Raw genomic sequence first — 23,298 nt, 5'->3', positions numbered from 1 at the left:
AATAAAGATTTTCTTTTGTGGAAAACTTGAGTTAATCACAAGCTGCACAAATCAAGCAAGAGCAGGTGTGGAACCCAGCAGCCAGCAAGGCCAAGGGGGTAGAGTGGTCGTTCTCCAAGAAGGTTGGAGGTTCAATTCCCACTCTTCCCCATCAGCATGCCGAAGTGTCCTTGTCAAGATTCTGAACCCCTAAAATTGGACGGACTTCAACCACATATCCATTGCACAATAACTCACACTATCTTATTTAAAAATATATATATAAAAAAATGAAACATAAGATTAATTTAAAAATTAATTTAAATTAAAATAAAAAAACAATTTAATTAAATCCTGCGCAGTTCACGTCTGCGCAGGAGCTGCGTAAATAAATTAAATAAAAAACAGAAATAACAGAAAATAAATGAAAAGTACATTTTCACCACTTTTTAATTTTTTGCAAATTTTGGGAAGAATTACCTCAAAAAGCCATTTTGCCTGAAAAATTATAACTAAAGGGCCTCACTGTCTGTCAGTGCCTGTCAGTGCTCGGGCCCTAATAATAATAATAAATAATGTCAATGACTGTAATTTAAATAAATATATAATTGTGTTTCATAGTGTTTCCCATTGCACATTAATCTGTTTATCATTTACCAATTATTTCATTCCATATGTGTTTCTTATTGTGCATATCAGTCATATAGATATACATAGATATATTTACGTTGTTATATTATATATCTATGAAATTATACCCATTTATATAAAAAACGTTTCATTTCGATTTTCTTCTCATGATTAAAATATTTTTTTATTATTACTTAGCAGTTTTAGGGGAGTGCTGAAATAAAGCCACATCTATCAGAAGTACATATCAGTAATATATATATCATATAAGAAGTTTACAGGAAGTGTGTGTGTACACACAGTGTGTGGAGCAACATCACAGTGGTGATGGAAAGAACGTTTCCAGCCTCTCTCTCTCTCTCTCTCTCTCTCTCTCTCTCTCTCTCTCTCTCTCTCTCTCTCTCTCTCTCTCGCTCCCTATCCCTCTCTCTCTCTCTCTCTCTCCCTGGCTGACGTCAGCTGACCGCCTCGGCTCTCTCCGCTCCTCTGGACACGGCGCCGCGTAAAAATGCTGCTCTCTGTGCCGCCAAGGGCAGGAATCAACCCATACCACGGCTACTCCGGCAAAATCATCAAGAAGGTGAGTAACACCACGCTTCCGCTACTTCTCCTTCATTCTTCTCCTTCTCCTCCTCCCGTGTTTCTGAGGAACACAGCGGTTTCCCGGTGCCGAGCTGCGCCTGGAGCCCGGTTCAGAAGCCGCTCGGTGGTTTAAGCTGCAGTGTCCTTGAGAAGTGGATCACATTAGAACTCCCTCTCGACCCGCTGCTGGAGGCTGCTCTCCGGCTGTTGTGGTTGTTGTGACACAAACTAACACAGGAGGACCGCACACATTGTTGCCTGTTCCATTACTGCCACAGTTTCGTGTGTCCGCCGCTCCTCTTCCTACGCGGAGCCACAGAGAGGAGAGCGGCGCACAAAGTGCCCGGAGATGCTGGATCTCCACAGGCGTTTCTTTGACTACTTGTTACTGGACTTTATTTGTGTCGGAAGCAAATCCACTCGGCGTTGGTACCGCTTTTTTCATTGAATTACGCACAAGTTGGTAAAGTTTTTTTTCCCCCTTGTCTGTCTTTTACGCGTACAGATATGCCCCACCCCTTCTTTCCTGCTAATGATGACTGAGAGGGGCTCTGCATGCATGGCTCTGTGGAAAAGAGCAAAGTTACAAAGCCCATGTCAGAGTCTATAGAGATGTAACACAGTGCGTGTGGATGGATGGATGGATGGGTGGATGGATGGATAGACAGAAAGACAGATAGATAGATAGACAGACAGACAGACAGACAGACAGACAGACAGACAGACAGACAGACAGACAGACAGACAGACAGACAGACAGACAGACAGACAGACAGACAGACAGACAGACAGACAGACAGACAGACAGAGGTGGATGGTTGGATGATGAATGGATGGATGATATAGATAGACAGACAGACACATAGACAGACAGACAGACAGACAGACAGACAGACAGACCCATAGATAGATAGAGGTGGATAAATAGAAAGATAGATAGAGGTCGATGGTTGCATGATGGATGGATGGATGATGTAGACAGACAGACAGATAGATAGATAGATAGATAGATAGATAGATAGATAGATAGATAGATAGATAGATAGATAGATAGATAGATAGATAGATAGATAGATAGATAGATAGATAGATAGATAGATAGATAGATAGATAAAGGTGGATAAATAGAAAGACAGATAGAGGTGGATGGTTGGATGATGTAGACAGACCGATAGATAGATAGATAGATAGATAGATAGATAGATAGATAGATAGATAGATAGATAGATGGATGGATGGATGGATGGATGGATGGATGGATGGATGGATGGATGGATGGATGGATGGATGGATGGATGGATGGATGGATGGATGGATGGATGGATGGATGGATGGATGGATGGATGGATGGATGGATAGATAGATAGATAGATAGATGTACTTTATTGATCCCAAGGTTTCAGCCACATAACACACTAAGCAACATATACAAATAGATGTGGCCATGTAGGATATGTAGATCGGTCGTATAAGGACCAATACTGATTCCATATTATCTTGTCATGTGAGTAATTCATGGATTAACATTGTTATCTATTTTTTTATCTGCTCAGAATATATATATATATATTCAATATGGATGTTACACAGTGGCGTCATATGAGATGTTAGTGAAGATCCAATACTGATTGAATGGTGCTTTCTCACGTGAATAATTTATGCTGAGGCACTGTTATCTTTCTTCTCTGTGCAGATAGGTGTAGAAAGGACAGGGTTGTTTGCAGCTAGCGCAAACTGTCTCTCATGCCGTGTACGCTTTCACGAGTATTTACACTGTGAAGTATACGTCGACGCCTGCCTCTCAGCATTTCTTTGACTTAAGTCTCCACAAAGCTGAAATCAAACACCCCCCTGTGTTATTCCCTTCCCTTTGCCTCAAGGCTGGCAGGAATTCAGATTGCTCAGATTAATGACCTGGAATTCCTGGAATCCTGGATTCACACAATGTGTTCATTTCGAGAAAGGTGGGGGCTCTGCAAACTCAAACGTGTTCCTTGAAAGAAGAAGAAGAAGAAGACATGCACACACTACTTTTTTTTTGGGGGGGGGGTACTCATTTTGCATTGTGCCAAAGTCACACACAGAGAGGAGACTTGTAAATCCAGCGTCAAGTGGTAAGCCCCTGGTCTGTGTCTTTTTACTATACGAGAAAAAGGGCGGAGAAAAGAAAGGGATTAAGAGACCCCCCCTCTCCCTCCCCTCTGCTTTCGATTAACTGCCCCGAGTCCTTTTTTTTTCTCTCTCTCTCGCTCTCTCTCTCTCTCTCTCTCTCTCTCTCCCTCTCTCCCCTGTGTGTTTCACATACCTCGATTTCTCGTCTGTCAGTGGCTGAGTTCACATAGAGAGGAGAGGCTGAACATTCCTCCCGACCGATGAATTCTTTTGTCCGGAGACTTTACTTTCTGCTCTATTAGGAAACAGACTTATTTTGGGAATATTTGCGTTTTTCACAAATCTGCATTGAGTCAGCAGAAGGAGAGCGCGGAGCCGCGTCTCACCTTGTAGTCACGGGACGCCGAGGATTTCCATCACTTTTGTCTGGTTCTTCTCACTTTGTTGCACCTTGTTTTCGGCCTGCAGCTGCAGAGACATAGAAGGAAGACATTGTGTCTGTAACACTATGATCTTTTCCACGGTGCCTTTTAAGGTTTCTGTTGCCAAGCAGGTAGGACTCCTCATTTAAGATCTCTCTCTCTCTCTCCTTCAAGATATGTAGTTTACTCATATACGCAATATCTCCCATAGTGATAATGATTAATGATTAGTTTATTTATCCATTATTGAAAAGTATTATGATTTTAATATTGATAAGCGATATACTGATCAACTGTTTGGAAATATTTGATTTATTTGACACTTATCCCTCTGACTTTTGCTTTCCTCGGGATAAAGATGATTAAATGACAGAACTAAATGGGTTTGACCTTAAGACGTTTTTCGAAGCAGCGTCAGCATCCCTTGGATAAAAAGCGACATGGTGCCGGAGGGATGTTGCGTTCAAGTGTCAGACAATCAAGTGCACATCTCTGGTGTCGAGTTTTAAGACGCGCATCCTGTTTCACTTAGACCTCCATTGTTGTCTCTCGGAAGAAAAAGTCCTTGAGTCACCTGCGCTCCCTACAGGCTTCACCTCTGCTCCCTCCAACTGTAATCACACCATCAGTCTTCGGCCTGGAGCACTCTCCCCCCCCCCTCTCTCTCACTCTCTCTCTCTCTCTCTCTCTGCACCATACTGTGCCGTCCACTTACTGTGGTTATGCTTCTTGCACGACTGTAATAATAACACAAAGAGCTGATGTATCTCTCTGCAACTATAGCTGCGGACTCTGATATTAACGGCGATGTGAGTGCTCTGTACGTCTCCAGCTTCTCTCCGCCGAGTGGCTGAGAGCGACTGAGCATCACTTGTTCTCGGGCAGGATTAAGTTATAACGCATCGTAAAAAAGAGTTCGCCTGTTGTAAATAAGTATGGGCTTTATGTACCCACAGAAGGATTTCCTGTGTTCCTCGGAGATGATCCTGTTTTTGTCACATTGCCCAGTTCCCACAGAGCTGGGATGCCTCCAGGAATGTAGTTTAATTTAACAGCGACAGCTTCACCTCTGGGTTTAAAACCGTGCCCCCCCCACAACCCCTGTCCTCCTCCAGCAGGGAAACACAAACATTTGTGCATCGCAAAGGAATGTGAAGAATGCTTGGAGATGACACTGTGATACATGTACGCAGGGGAAACAGAAATGTGGCCGGCTGTGAAGAGTAACGAGTAGAATCATTGGATATTATAGGATGTAGGATATAGGATGTTATAGGATGTAAAATTAGATTTGTGTTTCCCGATCCTGCACTTATAAGACTCTCATCATACTTTCTGTCGGTCCTTATCTGGATCAATGGATCTGGATCGGATTCTGCATGTGAATGTGAAGAATCTGTTGGCGAGGGACAAGATTTTGAGGCCTTCAGTTTCCCGTATCTAATCCAATTCCATTTCCGACCAATCACGTTCGAGCATGCAGGCTTCTGTTGCTCACAGGTAAACAGGCTTTGAGAAAACGAGGTGGAACAGATTGACCGAACTATCTTTTCATTTACTGGCATTCATATGAGGATAGCTTTTAATAGAGATAAGCCAACATGTCGTCTTGACCTAAAACTCCAATTGTGTGTTTTGTGTGGAGAAATGTTCAACGCTCCAAATTATTGACCCCCACAGGCTGCTTTGTCAACAGATGATACCTGATGGGAGATTGTGTTGCTATCTGCATAAGAGCTCCTCTGCACGCATGTTTTGCACCAGCACATCAGGCGAGAACACCTGGATCCCGCGCTGGGCACGGGGACAGATGGGGAGAAGGTGTGGAGCTGACTCGCTGCCATCCTTTTCTCAGAAGGAGCCTAGCAGAGCGGTCTTAATGAGACACTGCCTTCTGACTGGAGAGCACATGAGAGGGATTAGCACTTTCCGCTAACAAGCTCAGATCCCAATTAGACAGGCCTCACTAGCCAGGTTTGGTCCCGGGCTCAGCCTCCCGTCAGATTCGATCTCCCCAGGCCTCTGCAGGTGCATCCCCCCCGATAGTGTGTGCAGGCGGCCCACAGTGAAGCCGAGGGAAAGCACAGGGAGAGGTTCCTGATTGTGGAAAAACAAACAGCATACTATTGATGCTAAAGAAAAGGGGGAGATTAGAGGAGACGGGCGGAGATGAATGGGCCGTGTGAAGCTCTGTGATTTTCTCAGCTTGACTAAAAAAATACTGGGAGTGAGCTCTGAGGGCTGATTCCAAAACAGGTTGAAAAACAAACAGGAGCTCGGAAGTGGGGATACAAAAACCTAAATCCCAATTAAATAACTTTTGATCTGTGTCAGTTGTGTCTGAACGATTGTTACTATAATACACATAAAGCTAAACTGTGCGTGCACAAGAAGCCAAAAGCAAAGTGAGGAGGCTTTCAAAGATAATCACTTTACTTCATAAAAAGTGCAGTATCAAACCAATATTTGATGTGACCATCCGCAACAAATTCAGAATTTAGAGTCTCTGTTTCTTCATGTAATATCCGACCGGCCCCATGATGCTGAGCCGGGGCCTCTGTAGGGGCCACACTGTTTGTTCCAGGACTCTTTGTGACTTAAGGTAATTCTGTCCGACTCTGGCTGTATCTTCGGCTTCGTTAAAATGCTGCAGAATGAGTTTGGTAGAGCTCAGGTGCCTCCCTGATGGATAAGAATAAACCTAATGCTCAATACCATTTTCAAACTGTGTCAGAAATCAACAAATGTGGCTAATGTTAGACTCTGAATAATTTGACTCTAAGGTTAACATACAGTGTCAAAAGAGTGGGTAACTGTCCTTAATGACAGGAGGACCTCCAGCTAGAGCCAATAATAAAGTTAATAAAGTTTATTTTTCATCCCAGCCAAATCTTCAAAATATTCAGTGGAATGAAACTGAATTCCTCAGGACCCGTGTGCACATAACGGACAAAAGACAAAACAAAAAAGCAGTTTTTAAGACATGCGATCAGAAAGTTCAATCAAGTGCAGGACATTAAATTATTTAGAATAATAAAAACGTAATAGAAGGAATAATCAATGCTGAATTTAATGCTGCACTTTCCCTGTCCTTTCCTTTGCTACTTTTCTTGGGCGGAGTTGTTGAACCTCTGTGTTGTCGTGATGTGCAGCCAATAAAAATGTGTTTAGTTGGAGATCTATTCGTCGTTTGGCTGCAGTTTGTTCACTGATTCCTTTTATCCGCTCAGGGACGGTTTTCAGCGACTGGTTGAAAAATTGCTTTGTAACATTTTGGATGATAGAACAAATCCGATTTTTGTTTAACTTCTTTTAAATCCCGATGATCTATATTGATGAACAACGGTGTAAAAACTGCTTTCAACTTCAAAAATCTTAATTTGAATAAAACATGATGTTGCCTTTCAGGAATCTGAATCAAACTGGTGCCAGTGGTTTTCATCAGAGTTACAGCAGAGAGAAGTAGAGAGGACGTAATTAGCTTGATTCCAGCCGTCTTTTGACAGCTCCTCCTCTTTTAACAAGCTGGTGGTCCAGTGCTGACCTTGTGGTGTCCAACAAGCCGCCCTATTGTTCCCGGGGGCCGGGCCTGCTGACCATAACTAATCAAATCGTTCCTCCTCCTCTGGCACTGGGAGGAAGTGGGCAGCACCAAGGCCAAACTTATCTGACATGTTACTTCCTGACCAATTCTATTTAGAATTTCGGTTTCAAATCGTGGCCTGTAATAGATTTTAGAAATGCTAACATTGAAAAGAGCCACCACATAAAATTACCAGTGCATCCGTGACATGCATAAATCCCAACACACAGTACTGTACTAGAAAAACCTTTTAGACCCCCAGACAATAGTGGTGAGCATTTTTGAAAAGGCAAATATTATAATGTCTGTCCAGAAACAATGTGCTGGCTGATGTTGATCGTCCACAGATCTGCCTGTGAACAGTTTGGATTGGAACCGTTTCAAATACCCCCAGTGAAAACTGGTTCAGCTTCAGACCGCAGCTCTAAAGCCTCTCATGCAGCAGAACTCTCAGTCACTTTAATTCCAGCCAGATTTAACATTAGGCTTTTATTGTTTTTTTTTTTGTTGCATTTATTAAAGAGCTCAGTTCCCTTGTGTGCTGTACTTTTTTTTTTACAGTTAACTCTTCAGCCAAAAGTTGGTTTTCAAAACAAGGTCATCTGGTTCGGCGCTCCTACACATGTAATAATTAAGTTAAAGTCTTGATATACACAGTTATGTATGTGCTGTGTATTGTTTTTAATACAAGCTGTGAAAGATGATAATCAGTGTAGAATGTGCATCAGATTTACAAACGCAACAGTGAAACAATGACTCTGTGTCCCGGCCTGCACTGATGCATGTCTACAGGCACCAGTGGTTTCACTACACAGGGTCAGGTTGGTATGCCAATCAACGTTAAAACATTCCAGATCATTTATTTGTGCACTAACCTACATGTAGAGTAGTAGAGGCAGGGCTCATTTCATCTCCCTGTCAAGCAGGATATATTGGAGGGACTAAATTACCGCCTGACACATATGGATTTTCGGGGGTTGATGCCGATACAGAAATTGAGGAGTAAAAAAAAAAATTCAGATGCTGATATATTGGCCAGTTAAGAGAATTTGGCAATGATTCCTATGATGTAATCAACAAACTGTTATGATCAAGAAGGAGCTTGATATTTGTACAGTTTAACTGTAAACGTTACTATAAATAAGCATAAATAAAACACACAAATATAGCCAAATACATACAACTTGAGTTAAAAAAATGAATGCATATTTTTTTCTGCTTTGTTTATTCTGTAAAATCAAATTAGTTTGTAAAATAGCCAATTATTACTCATCAGGCTTTAGACCAAATCCCTGCTGAGGGTTTACAGAAGCTAGAGGCTAAATATTCAAAATTGTATCTGTGTAACCTGCTCATTTTAAATCTCTTTTTTTTTTCTTTTTTTTTTATAAATGAGCCGAGCCTGCAGTACATTGTCTCAAAAGCTCACACGTTACTTCATTATGACCTTTTTCAATTTATCTGCTCCGTAAAGTCAGATGAAGCAATGAGATTAGTATTGATATCCTGGCTCTGACTCTGTGACCCAATTTGGACGTCTGACATCATGTCGTTAGACTAACCAGCCACTGTGGCTCATGTTCTGGCTAATTGTGTCCTTAATGGATTTTCTCCCCATAAGCTTGTAGTTTGAGCAAGTCAGTAAGTGAACAATTAAACAGCTGTTCTTGCCTCATTTCCACTGCATTCAGCCACTAGGTCCATTTTATTGCACATATGTTCGTCTGTATCGTCTTAAATGTAACTCTGGCCTTTCTTTCTTCTGCAGCAGCCGTATGTGTCCCCCTCCAACCATCAGATGGCTCTTTCAAGCCCCAACAACAACAACAACATTATCAGCAGCACCACCAGCCTCAGCAACGGCGGTGGCAGCGGCAGCAGCAGCGGCAGCATCGGGGGAGAGCAACTGAGCAAGACCAACCTGTACATCCGTGGCCTCCACCCGGGAACCACAGACCAGGATCTGGTCAAACTCTGTCAGCCGTAAGTCAACCAGAAACCTTTTGCTTTGGCGTCTACTTAAGACACCCAATAAATCTCTCTCCCCGGCTTCCCCTCCGCGAACACCAAGCGGGTTAGGGGAGCAGGGTAGATTAAGATAGAGCAGAGTGATGGGCGGATGGATAGATGGTTTGTCTAAAAGATTGAGTGGATTGCATTACTACGTGGGCAAACACGGTCGATGGATGGCTTCCTCACGCTGGAAATGCACATTCATTTCCAGCTCACCTTAGCATGTATTCCTGGAACAGAGAAGAGAGCCACACATTTTTTTTTTAATCCAAGACCCATCATGTAGTGGCCTTATGGAAAAACCAACAATAATTTGGTCTGCAAACTAAGAGCTCTCAGTTTGGCACGGCTGAGCACAGACTTTCCAACAGCCAGGTACAGAGTGTTTAGTCTGCCTCCCTCCTGCTTATTCTTCCTGTGTGTCTGCTCCAGCTTAGGCTTTGACATTTAACCTACTCTACATGAATTACTGCTCATCTGCGCTTTATAAGTATTTATTTATAGTATTCTGCGATGTGTTGCAACAGCGCGAGTGCCAGTCTTTGAAAAGCTCCGTCGTGGGCAGCGGGTAGTCAGACATCAAACGGCGGCATCATCCAATCCATCTGCTATGTTTGTTGGGTCGTCGATTTTGGGACTTCAAAACAAGCCGGGGCTGAGATGAATGATCTGGACTTGCTTAATTGAAATTTGTAGCTCGTGATGAGAACCAGAAGAGGGAGAGAAAAGGAGGGAAAGAAGGGGGCTGGGTAGATTGAATAAGGGAGAGAGGGAGGGACGGAGAAAGAGGGAGGGAGAGGCCTGCTATTTTACAGCTGTCTGGAAGATATGGCCCACATGAGGCTGCCCAACCCAACAGGAAACGGCGAGCCCAGGGGAAAGGGAAAGGCAAACAAGGGCAATGGCGTGGAGAGGGGGGGAGGGTGGATGGACAGAATCAGAGGGGGTGGGAGGAGTGAATGGAGTTCAGGGTTTGTGTGTCAGGTGGTGTTTTTTCTGTGGGGGCAGTTCTCGTATTTCTGCTTTTACGCAGCCAGCAGATAAAATCACCGCATGAAATTTGCCTTTTGGCGAAAAGCACAATCAGGCCGACGTGATTCATGGTTGTAGTCGACGGAGATGGGAAGCTGGGTCCGGTGATGGCAAATCATGGAAACGCTCGAGCATCAGGATGTAGAACAGCCCGGTAGACCACGTATTAGGGGATTTACACAGACTTTACCCAAGTTTGAGTAGTTTGCGTACATAGGACTCCCGGTGCTCCCCTCCCCCACACGGAGAGTCGGTCGTACGCACACTGCGAGGTGGGAGTGGGGGATGAGAGGAGGGGATGGGGGGGTTGGTTCTCCATCCACAGCCCCTACAGTTGTCTCTGTGGGTGACTCGCGGCCGCTTCGGGTTCTCGCCTCCGTGTCCTTTCTCTCTGGTGGTTGACCATGGACGGATGTGGGGCTGGTCCCTGTGTGCTGGGCTCTCTCTCACACATGGCTGAGTCTCTACAGCCTCCTCTGTTCATTCTGCAGCACGTAGCCCAAGAGCTCTGAACACAAATGAGAATCTCAACTGTGTGAGCAGTGAAGAGTAAACAGTAACTAAGGTAGAGGGGGAGTTCTTGAGAGGTTTAACCCGAGCTAGTTGTGTGTCCCTCAGTAATGATGCATGTGGAAGTATAGGAAGACAATGTTGGCTCATCCATCCAGTCCATGTGGCTGCAGCTTATGGTTTAGAATCAGGAATGAACCATGAAATAGTAATGGTATATAGGAGGTCAAATGCATAATTCAACAGATCTTCATGTTAACACTGGATATATTCAATTAGCAGAGAATTTGGGTTGGATGAGGAAATGAGTACGATGTCTGTATGTGACGCCCTCAATTAAAGATCATTTTCAACACATTGCAAAGTATTTCATGAAGGGTATGAAAGTCAGTAAGCCCAAATAATTAAGAAGAATAAGATATATATTATACTCAAGTATAAGGAAGAAGTGAGTTCTATAATATGAAATTAAGCAGATGACAAACAGTTTTAGGATCAAACCAGTGGTGGCTTTTCTCTTTCTTGAGGCTGGATGGTTTTATTTCAAGTAAAACACTGTGAACACTATGCATTCAGTACTTATATATCAATACAATGTGTATTTGTAAACATAAAACATAGTAGTGCACTTTGGTACTATCCGAATAATTCATTCTGAATTATTTGATATTCAAATTTTCTTCAAGGGTGACCTTAAAGAGACTATATTTTGGCCGTGTACAGTTTTATAATTTAGTCTACCAGAATAAGTTCATGTAAATGCTGTTACATTCAAAATATGCATTATTTTATTTTGTCTCATGCGTTGCTGCGATGCTTCTTTTGACTTTCTGTCTGAAAAGGATGTCATCTTCCCAACGCTCCCTTAAATTTGCTCAACTGCTTAGAGCATGTGTTGAAAATGAACCAGAGGCTTCCTTATCAGCTGTAAACACCGTTGTAGCCTTGAAAATAATGACGCTGGTTCTGCCGTGTACCAATTTGAACAAAACAAGCCGGTTGTTGAACATGTTGTATGTTATTTGGTGACGTAGGTGCTTTACAGGAGCAGTGTTTTCCGTGGGACAGATGGAATCCCTTTGTTGCGGACTTTGGCCTTTGTAACGTAGCCGACCTCCTACACGCTCAAAAACAATATTTGACACACTAAAAAAAAGGAAAGGGAAAATCTTCAAAAGCATAAAATGTGCACTTTAAACTGTTGAGATTTAAAGATCCTGAAGTTGCAATTCAGAGTAAACCAACAGATGACCTGACACATTACTGGTCATCGCTTGACAGTTGTCAATAAACCACACCATGAAAGCGACTCTAGCTCAGATGAAATGTGGCGTTGGTGCAGTGTCACTGGGTGAAAAGCTGGCTCGCTCCGTGAGGGGCACTAAGACCCAGTGGAGGGTTGAACGCTGCCTGGAGTGAAGCTGGTTAGCAGAATGAGAGTATGGCCGGGAGCCAGCGTTGGACAGGACAGCCAAGGAGAGGCATATCAGATTACACTGCATGCACATGCCGGGAGAGATGGGAACTGATAGACAGACACTGCCTCACAGAAGCATTTGCCCACTATCCTGTGCATCTGCAGTATCCACAGCTGGCCAGCTCTGAAGAAAAATGCAGCATTTTCATAATCTGAAAATACAGCAGTACACATTTTATCATATCATCACATCATGTTGGATTGACGTATGATCCCCTGTGTGTATAATAAGATATATAAATCCTATAGTTAATCCTAGCGAGCAGAAACCCACAGGACACCTCTTCCTTCATGTAATTTATGTCCCACTGCCCTCTCTAAAGATCTCCCAATGCACATCGTTCATTATCAGATGGTGCAGGCGTATCGAGTGTCACTGCACTGAATCTGTCAGGTGAATTGTAATTCAGTCATCATGGAGCACCCTCTCTCAGGGTGTGTTGAGTTTAGGGAGAAGCCAGCCGCACTGCGTCAGCAATGTTGCAATGCTAATATTGAATGTAAACAGGTAATTATTTTTCAGCAAACAGTGCAAGGACGGTCTTCTGAGAGTAAACCTCACTGTTTTTCAGGTACGGGAAAATCGTATCCACTAAGGCCATCCTGGACAAGACCACCAACAAGTGCAAAGGTGAGGGTGCAAACAACAGGTCGAAGCAAAGTGTTGTGCAGAGAAAAGCACGTCAGCATGTGACCTGGGGGTTTCCAGAAGGAGCATGACTGGGAAATCATTAAATTAGGAAAAAGAATAGGCTGTGCTTTCTGTGTTAGCTCATTGCAATCTTTGTTTAAGCAACTGTTGAGTATCACATAATAAGTAATAGGGAGGACTGGTTAAATTACATTTAAATACATGTGTTGTAAAGTTAAAAGTATTTGTAAACCAGAGGGACACTCAGTAAAGTGCTGTGCAAAGGCCCAACAGTCCCTTTATACAACTCCATTTTAATGCACTAAAATACACACACTGTTAATTCTATACTCATCCATAAATTATTCTCTGAGAAATCAAGGGGAAGTATTTTAGAGACAAAACATCTAAACAAAAACAGACAAACAAATAATAAAAAAGTATTTCTCCGGAAATTATGTATGTATCTTGTTGAAAGTCAGACACATTTAAGGTGTTAAGATCTGTGAGTTTGTACAATTTGGTGCAGAATCAGATCCAGTGAATGGTGGAAGGAAGGTTCTGTGCTTCGTTTCTTGAGTCAATAAATCAGAGATGTAAAAAAAAATGAAATCCCTAATCCCTAATATTTCTACTTTTATTACAATCATTTTATTGTGACAAGCAGTGTGGCAGATTGTAAACAGGGAAAATCGTGAATTTACAATGGATGGAGACGTACTTAGCATTTAATTATGTTTTGTATTGTTGCATTGTGCCTCCCTTGTTGACTCTTTAGTAGATAATATATGCATAGACACCTTTATCCTGTCAGTTGCGGATGTTTTCACTGCATATCAACAACAGAGAGGTGGAAAAACGGCACAAGCACGAGACAGTTTGTCGTCTCTGCCGTCGTTTGTGTGAAATATTTCAGTTCTGAGGTCACGTCACGTTGCTGAATCGCTCTTCTCAGTAAAGTTCTTTTGCTTTTGCTTTTCCAAATGTTTGTTTAGATTCGTGTCTTCAAAGTGCACGTCTGTGTGTATAGAGTCGAGTGTTATGCATACCTCATGCTTGAAGCTCATATGTCTCCGTTCCTGCAGGCTATGGATTTGTGGATTTTGACAATCCAGCCTCGGCTCAGAAGGCCGTGACTGCGCTGAAGGCCGGTGGAGTGCAGGCTCAGATGGCCAAGGTAAGAACCACACATCACATGTCACCATTTGACAATATTTATTTGTCAGAGTTAAATGGGAAAAAAAAAAAACACAGATATTTTGATAGTGATAGTAAAAGGATGACTTATTGGGCTGCGTGGTGTTGTGTTAAGCACTGTTGCCTCCAGCCAGAAGGTTACGGGTTTGAATCCCGTTTGGCCGGGATCTTTCTCTGGGGAGTTTGCATGTTCTCTCACGTGATTGTGTGGGTTTTCTCCAGGTGCTCCGGCTTCCTCCCACATGAAATACATACAAGTTAATTCTCAATTGACCATAAGTGCGGATGTGAGTGTGAATGGTTGTTTGTGTCTCTGTATATTGGCCCCGTGATACGCTGGTGATCTGTCCGGTGCCTCGCCTGTCGCCCAACCTTCAGCTGGGATTGGCTCCCCTGTGACCCTCAAAGAGATAAGCGCTGTAGATTATAGATGAAGTGATCAGTGTCCTTGCAGCAGAAAGGTTGTTCCTAGGCAAAATGTAGCTTTTTGAATTTCTCTTTTTTTTCCAAGTCTTCTCAAGTGTGTCCTGGGCGGTGCACTGTATGCACGTGTGGGTGTGTGTTGACATCAGCACATTTATGGATATGAAAGCACTGTAAAATACATTATGTGTGTGCACGAACAAAAGGGCACGGACAGGTAGCGCGTGTACGTGCGTGTGTGTGAGCGTGCCGTGCTCCTTAGTGATGACGGTGTGTGTGGGGGGGGGGGCTGGTCCCAGGGCCCTGGTCTCTGAGCTCTCTGCACAAAGGACCTATCTGTTCTCCCTGGTGGCATCTGACTCAGTGTCTGAGCAGCTCCACAGTCAGCAGGGCCTTGTGCCCAGCCACCCGCCCTGTCAACACACACACACACACACTTGACACAGTCAAAAGCAAGCACGCGCACACGCACGCCACCGACACCCTGGGAAAGCTGATCTGTCACTAAGCTGGATCACTGACATTCATACGGCTTCTTGCTCACAAAATAACTTGATTTCACACAGCCAGACTTACGCTTGTGTCAGATTTCTCTGTGACTCACTCTGACTCATTCGCGGTCGAAATCCACAGCGGATCTCCTCCGCTCACTCTCATTGGTTCCAGCGCCGCCGTTAGCTCGTTGTGAGGGAGGAAGAGGAGGAGGAGGAGGAGGAGGAGGAGGAGAGGGGGGGCTGAAGGAGAAATCACCTTCACCGCAGGTCGCAACGATTACACATGCATTATTTATAGAGTGGAAATTAATTCACGCCGCATTTACAGGTTTTTAATCACATCTGTACTCGGAGATCATGAATATGCATCATGGTTAGAGGGGGGATACAGAACGGTTATCTCATAAGATACTGTTGTTCAAATCAAGTTTGTTTGAGCAGGAGGCAAAGGAAGGACAATAAAAGCCCACAACACGGCTCAAAAGTGTAAAATGAACTGTCGAGAGATTCTTATTTCAAATTCAGATTTGGGAAAGCTGCATAATTTGTGTGATTTATGCAAGACGACAGAGCCTGTGCCTGCATTCAAGGTCAGGATTGCCACATGAATATAACGGCCTGAATGCAAGCAACACATTATTATACTCCGACCTGGGAAAGGGGATGATAATGTTTGCCTTGTGGCGAGGTGATAGCACAATGCTTTAGATGTTCTTCAGATTATTTCCAATGGTCTTCGTCCGAAACGTCTCAGCCGCGATTTCTCCACCAGGCGAGCGAGAGCATGCAATCATCTCAGATCATCTGCGGACGGGGGAGCCATTTGAAATGTAATTATGCTTTGAGATCACATTACCTGGATCCCGCTCTTTCATCCTAGTTGCCTACAATTGCCCCGTCCTCTACCCTTTTGGCAAGAGCATACGAGTGATAGAGAACGAGCAAGGAGTGATGAAAGAAAGAGAGCTGGGTGAATACAAGTGGAAAGGAACAGAGAGAGAGAGAGAGAGAGAGAGAGAGAGAGAGAGAGAGAGAGAGAGAGAGAGAGAGAGAGAGAGAGAGAGAGAGAGAGAGAGAGAGAGAGAGAGAGAGAGAGAGAGAGAGAGAGAGAGAGAGAGAGAGAGAGAGAGAGAGAGAGAGAGAGAGGCTCAGGTTACGTTCCTGCCAGATCTCCACAGCCTCTGAGTACGTTTGCTCCTTAGATCTCATCCATGCTGCTCACGTTCTCCTCAAAACCAAAACAAAAATCCGCCTTTGACTTCAAAACCTCTCCCTGCCCCCTCTCTCTCAACTGTTCCTTTAACTGTCTGCCATCCTTCTAAATATCAGACGTCTCACACACTTCCTCTTAAAAGGTTAAATATACACGTCCTCATACTATTATTACGATACAGTCTGGATTCTATCACTGAAGGAAGTAAAGAGCTCTCACTCTGTCTCGTCCTCTTCACCTCCGCCAATGTTTTCACTCCTGTCCCTTTGTTTTTGTTTTTCAGGGGGTGGATCCAGTAAGTTCTTTAACTCACTTACTTTAACATTGCATTTTTTGGGGATTGGCACTTTTGGGGGTCTGATTTTTACGAGTGTGTGCCATTTGGTGCAGCTTGATTGAATTTGAGGAGACCACAGGGCCTGGTTCTTACTGTAAATCCTTCTTTTTCTTTCTGTGTGATCAGCAACAGGAGCAGGACCCTACCAACCTGTACATTTCCAACCTGCCTCTGTCCATGGACGAGCAGGAGCTGGAGAGCATGCTGAAGCCCTTCAGCCAGGCCATTTCCACACGCATCCTTCGTGACGCCAACGGGACCAGCCGGGGAGTGGGCTTCGCTAGGTATAAACTCCGGATGTTCAGTCACGTGTGTTAGGGCCGTGGATGTGAGTTTATTAGTGATGGTGTAGCCTCATGGGCTTCCAATAAAATATCCAGTTATACATATAAATGAGTGTAGTCAGTACACAAGCTGAGGATCAATTTACAGTATTGTCAAGGATTAATGATGGTGAGTGAGCCCTCTGGTGGCCAATACTTGTAGAACAGCTCCAATTGGAAATGAGATATGATAGGATAAAACTTTATTGATCCCACACTGGGGAAATTCTCTTGTTACAGCAGCAGACAAGTTGGAAATGAACAAAATATATAACAGAACAGAACAGAATAAAAAAAATAATACAGAAAGTGAACATAATATACAACAGAAAATTATTGTTTGTACAGAAATAAGTAATTCAGTAAAGTGCAGTGGTACAGGATGATTGCACAAGAATGCAAAGGCATAAGGTGATACTGAGATAATACAAATATTAACACAGCATAAGGTTGTATCACCTGCTGAAGAGATTGTTTCTAAATGAGACTTAACATAACCTTTTCTTCTAGGATGGAGTCAACAGAGAAATGCGAGGCCATCATTCAACATTTTAATGGAAAATACATCAAGACTCCACCTGGAGTCCCAGGTGAGTTTTTTTTGGGTGGGAGTACAAATAACCAGTCCAAACAAAATCTAATCCAGAGAGTTTTACCTCATGCATTAAACTGAATATAGTCTTTCACAAATATAATAAGCTCTTATTTTGAAAATCCCTGGTCCAGTGCCGTCAGAACCCTTGCTGTGCAAATTTGCTGACGGAGGTCAGAAGAAGCGTCAGAGTCAAGGGAAATATCTGCAGAACGGCCGGCTCTGGACAAGAGATGGGGAGACTGTGAGTTTATGACTTTTCTTCATTATCTGAGATTTGTGCTGTCGTACAACGATCGGCCTCTTAATGACTCGCTCCTTCCCCTTTTCCCTCCAGGGAGGAATGACCCTCACCTATGACCCCACCACCGCCTTACAGAACGGGTCAGTACTCCTACTCAGTTGAATCCTTTGTGTGTGAGTGGGATCATGTTGTGGTTTCTCATGACTTTGTGTCTCTTCTCTGCAGGTTCTACTCCTCTCCCTACAGCATGGCCCCAAACAGGATGATGGGACCAGCTTCCCTCTCCCCTTACATGCATTCACCCATGTCCACCTACCAGGTACTGGAGGATTTTTACTCTTAGGGTTGATAGTGTAGATGTGACAGATAATCGCAGTCCTCCTGTTACACAACAATAAATCCAATCATTAATATCCACAACATGCTTTATCTGTTAAATAACTACAGCTGAACTTGTCAGGCTTTGCTTGTCTTCTATCTAAGGAACAATTCTAGAATTATCTGTCTGTTTATGGCGTGCAAATCTCGAGAACCAAATTTTGAATATCCCAATGAAATGCAGTGATGAATTTGGTACGTTTTGGACACATGGTACAGTCAATATGAATAAGCAGGCGATCAGCGCTCAATAACGTGCTCAGACTAAATAACGTACTTGATGTAGTTGATCACAACAGACGCGTTCACGACAACAGCTTCAAAAGCTGATTCTCCAGGGCTGGGTTCTGCTTTCTGAGTCGAGCTTCACTGAACTTTGAATAAAAGATTGTGTTCTTTACTTTCCGTGGCTCAATTACTGCAGGTCACTCTTAAACTTTCAGAAAAGCTGCAACCAGCATCACCACAGGAGCCATTCCTAACAGGCAGGTTTCTAACCTAGTATGTCATTTCCATCCTTCATAACACGTGTCTTTCTTGCTCCTGCAGGTACACAACCCGTCCTGGATACACCACCAGTCGTACATCATGCCGCCCAACGTAAGTCTTTACACAAGTCTAGAAACTGTCGGTTTTCCCTCCTGCTGCGGCTGATTTCTTGTAATAACTTGCTGCCCTCACGCTGCGTCTAACACCACCCTGTGTGTGTGTGTGTGTGTCCACAGGGAACCGTCCTGACTCCAGGGATGGACCACACCATGTCCATCCAGCCCACCTCCATGATGGGGCCCCTGGCACAGCAGCTCAGCCACCTCTCCATGGGCAGCAGCGGCACAGTGAGTAATGAGCGCAGAGCGAAGCATTGAGCAGTCATCCATATTTAACGGCTAAAGCTGCGAGAGGCAACTTGAAACTTTGTTGAGGGTAAATGTGAGAGGGGGGGCAACTTTCTACCTGAGCAGTCCCTGATACAGAAATGACAATACTAGAGTAATGAGAAAAGAAGTTTTTTACCTCATATTCATTAAGTGATTTGGAACTCCTGTTCAGACCTGGTATTAATGTTTCTCCTGTGACCACTTGTGATTGAATCTCACTTATCCACTCTATATGCAAACAATGACGTGGGTCACTTCTCTTCACAAATACCAAATCATGTTGTTTTACCAAGTTAGCAATGAGATGAGGTAAGATTTTACCCATTGGAAAAACTAAAATAGAAATTATGTTTTGGTCAGTTTTGATATTTTGGCGATGGAGGATGATGGCTGAGTCGGTCCTTCATACGTGGCCCAGGACGCAAAGTAAATGACGGAAGTATAAACAAATAAATGCAGAAATAAATAATGGACCGGCCGAGTCCAGACAGAAGTAGTAGATATACCGCTATAACCAATCCGGCTTTAGACTTTAGAGTTAAACCTGCCTTATAAACAAAATGGTGCAGAAATAAATGTAACAATGTATAAATAAATGAATGAAAACATGTAGAAATAACTGCGTAATGAATAATAATAGACATACTCAAATGCTATTTCAAGCTGTATACTTTTTTTTGAATAAAATTAATTCTATGATTTTAGAAATACAAAAATATATAAATAAATGTAGCAATGTACAAATAAATGAATGAATAATTGCAGAAATGAATAAATAGATACATTTTAGAATAAGATTTTAATTGTTTGGTCCTTATTGGACAGGACTTGACTTGCAGCATGTTCAGGAGTTGATGAAAGTTTTATGTGACAGTTTGATTCACCACTGTAGCGTCCAGTGACCTTATTATTTCCTCTCCCCTGCAGTATATGCCTGCAAACACATCTATGCAGGGGACCTACATCCCCCAGTACACCCAAGTGCCTGCCACCAGCATCTCAGTTGAGGTAAGCACCGCTCCTTTTCCTCTCTCGCTCTCTCACTAGAGCAGCATCACGTTATGTGAAACAGTCACTTATGGATTTGATCTTTGCCGCCTCCCTCTCAGGAAAGTGCTGTCCAACAACCTGTTGCCATAGAGACACCCACGGAACACACAACCTACACCTACCAGCATAACAAGTGAAGGGGTGGCGGAGGTGAGCTCTGACCCTGTTCTGTGCTTCTGTACATCTTCATCTTTACGTGTGAGAGCTCAAGGACTCGCTGCCGTGGCTCCGGTTTCTAATTGGCTGCTCTTGTGTCAGATCTTCCTCTGGAGCCGGAGCGACTCTCAAAAGGGCCCAAGTGCTGAAGCTCGGCACAGGGACTCTGCATGAAAGGCACCAGGCGCTCGGGGGGAATATGGACTGTTACACAGAAAGGGCAACAAAATAAAAAGGACATTTTCTACAAACTCATATTTTAAAACAAACTCTTTTACTCGAAACAAGGAAGGCTGGAGGATGGCAGGCGAGCTGAGACCGAGGAGCAGAAGAGGGAGCGTCTATTTTGATAACAGTCAAGGAAAAATACAACAGACACACATTTCACAGGTTTTTAGAGGTTTTATTTCAGCATCATTCTCATGCTTTTTTTGTTACTAGAGTGAATCCAGGAAAAGAACATTTCAACACCATTTTTATTTTATTTTGAGTCATGTTTCGTTGACCTTTTTTTCAAATGTGCTGATTTTACTTCTCTTTTGTCTTTAGTCTGATACTTTCAGGCTTTAAAAACCTGCCTTTTTGTACATAATTGTTTGATTTGTTGTGTTTCTAGCTTCACGTGTCCTGGTTTGATCGATTGGTGCAAATATCTGAAAACAGACGGCAGAAAGCTGAGGAATCATATTTCAGTTGGATATGGTGCTGACTCGGAATAAGCTTCTCTTCAAGTGGCAGCAAATTTTTATATTTTTGTTTCTTTCCGAGTGTTTTTTTGCTTCCTTTACGGCACTTGACTCAAATAATTTAAAGTTCCAACAATCTCGACAAAGCTTCAGACAATCAGAAGATGACAAAGACCAGTAAATTTAGAGATGACGCTCATTGTTGACAGATTTCACAGAGTAGACTCCTTTTGAAAGAGAGATAAATAGGTTTAAATCATTCCAGAGATAAAGAAAAGTCTAAATGTTGTTTTACTTTTGAGCTCCTCCAATCGATTTAATCCAAAGTTGCTTCACTGGGATCACATCTCACTCAGAGCTGCCCTGTAAATAAGAGATTTAAATTTATGGAGGTTTTCTTTCGATTTTCATTCCTCTGTGTAGTAAACGCTTCCGTTATTTTAATAACAACAATTTACCAAATTCAACAAAGGAATGTGCTATTTCTTTTATCAAAGGGAAAGCCGATGTCCACCAAACCCCAAAAAAGGGTTTTTCTGAAACAAGTAGATGTTGTTATTAGAGTCTGAAGTTTTTATTGCACAGATGTGGGAACGAACAAGTGCAGCTCTGCCCTGTCGGATCTTTACAGAACACTAAACAGGTGGATTATCATGGACAGTCAGGATGCCGGAAGAGGCCATTGCTGTGTTTTTGCATCTGCTTCTTCTTTTCTGTTTCTGTCACCCTCATGTTTTTATTTTGACATTTTTCTTATTTAAAGCTTTTCTTAATTTTTTTTTTTTTTTTAAATACTTTTAAGATTTTCAAAGAAGCTTTGATTTTATTTTTGATAGTGTGCTGTGTGCTTCAACTAGTGAGAAATGTTTTGTGATTTGTTTGTATGTTTGCTCACTTCTCTCGTTCTGGTTTCAGTGCTGATGTTAATTTTTGTTTTGTTTTTGCGAGGGGGGGTTGGGGACATTTCAGTTTGTGTGTCACAGTTGTTGGCGCTTTTATGACCACGACTCCTCTCAATGGTTCAATTATATTATATGCTATAGGTTCAGATGCATTGTTACAGAGCTTTGCCCCGAGCCGTTGGGGCAAACGACAGAACACGAAATATATGCTCAAAAAAAGAAAGAAACCTGGACTTACCTCATCCTGCCAGAAAGATGTACAGTAGATTCAGTTTTATGCGCAAGGTTCACGGGCAATAGACAACTACAGCAGGTCTCATGGCTGTTCACAGCTGGTACTGTGTCCACATCCTTTAACTCTTCCGTCCAACGTTTGGAATAAAACACACGCCCAAGGTCTGACGATCTATGCAATTAATTTATTATCCTTATAAATGCAATACTACAGATACCACACTACGGATCACCTCATGCTAATACTTCAGTTCAGCTTACGTGGACTTTTTCTTTCATGTCCATACTATCATTTTCACAGTGACACATTCATCTTTGGTTCAGTAAGTTTAGTAAGATGCTGCATTAAAAGGGAACTGTTTCAAACCAAAATGAGGTTAATACAACTGCAGGAGATGGAGGAATAATACAAAAAAAACTTAAAAGAAAACCATTTCATCCAATTCACAATTAGTTGTTTTTTTTGTGCGATGGAAGCTGTTTTGCTTCTTTTAAACCATGAAACTGTTTATTTACAGGAGAAACTTTAACTTCACAGAAATGCCTTAGATTTCACCGGAAGGGATCGTGAAGTGCGACTCACATTCGACGGGCTTTACCTCCGACTGGAATATGTTGGGGGGGGGTTATCCTCATGCACTGCTGTTAGAAAAAACTTTTGTTAAAGCAGAACTACTCTGAACACAGATCTATGAAGCAAAGAGATATTTACAACTTCCTTCATTCTGTGTTACTTTCTCATTCCGTTATTGTTCATCCAAGAAATGGAATAAAGTGAGCGGTGGTGTACCGAGTCTAACTATTGCTGCTATGTGTGTTTAGAGAACTTTGAGCTGAAGGTCATTCAATATATCAAGTCACACATGGGACCAGTTTGTAACTCATGTTCAGCGACGTCCATGCATCCAGACTTCTCTGTGCATCAATCTCCTCAGTAGATATCGGGGCTGTGACACAGGTCCTGTCTCCTCCAGATAGGAAACCCTACAGCTATTAAAACATTTTATTTGGTTTGATTTTGAACTTGTCTTTTTCTTTTTTTAATAAAACTTTTTCACTGTGGTTTGTGTTTTTTTCTTTTTATTATACAAGGGGCCACTAGGCACTTGATTAAACAAATAAGAATTCATAAACTTCAAATAGGCAAAGACATGTTTATCAAATGTGGCAGTTTTTATATCAAAACCAACTCCTTTTGAGGTAATACACAAAGAACAGTC

At 42.7% G+C, this 23,298-nt stretch overlaps 1 protein-coding gene across 1 annotated transcript; it reads left to right on the top strand.

Moving 5' to 3' along the window:
• The first annotated feature begins 1,060 nt into the window (after nucleotides 1–1,060).
• Nucleotides 1,061–23,140, top strand: rbms2b (RNA binding motif, single stranded interacting protein 2b). The gene is made up of 14 exons (XM_061074925.1): nucleotides 1,061–1,189; nucleotides 9,077–9,291; nucleotides 12,913–12,971; nucleotides 14,057–14,148; nucleotides 16,762–16,919; nucleotides 17,469–17,548; nucleotides 17,685–17,794; nucleotides 17,888–17,934; nucleotides 18,020–18,113; nucleotides 18,722–18,772; nucleotides 18,898–19,008; nucleotides 19,978–20,058; nucleotides 20,160–20,250; nucleotides 20,359–23,140. Exons 1-13 carry the CDS (start codon nucleotides 1,118–1,120, stop codon nucleotides 20,235–20,237), a joined length of 1,248 nt encoding a protein of 415 aa, XP_060930908.1. The 5' UTR covers nucleotides 1,061–1,117; the 3' UTR covers nucleotides 20,238–20,250; nucleotides 20,359–23,140.
• Nucleotides 23,141–23,298: the final 158 nt, after the last annotated feature.

The sequence above is a fragment of the Limanda limanda genome, chromosome 7, assembly GCF_963576545.1.
Source record: "Limanda limanda chromosome 7, fLimLim1.1, whole genome shotgun sequence".
NCBI lineage: Eukaryota > Metazoa > Chordata > Actinopteri > Pleuronectiformes > Pleuronectidae > Limanda > Limanda limanda.
This window is presented reverse-complemented; position numbering and strand designations above follow the sequence as displayed.

Excerpts from the sequence above, each read along its gene's own strand:
- rbms2b (XM_061074925.1), top strand. The coding sequence starts at position 1,118 with ATGCTGCTCTCTGTGCCGCCAAGGGCAGGAATCAACCCATACCACGGC. Across the intron at positions 16,920-17,468 it reads CGGGGAGTGGGCTTCGCTAG|GATGGAGTCAACAGAGAAAT; the intron begins GTATAAACTCCG and ends CTTTTCTTCTAG. Across the intron at positions 20,059-20,159 it reads CCACCAGCATCTCAGTTGAG|GAAAGTGCTGTCCAACAACC; the intron begins GTAAGCACCGCT and ends CCTCCCTCTCAG.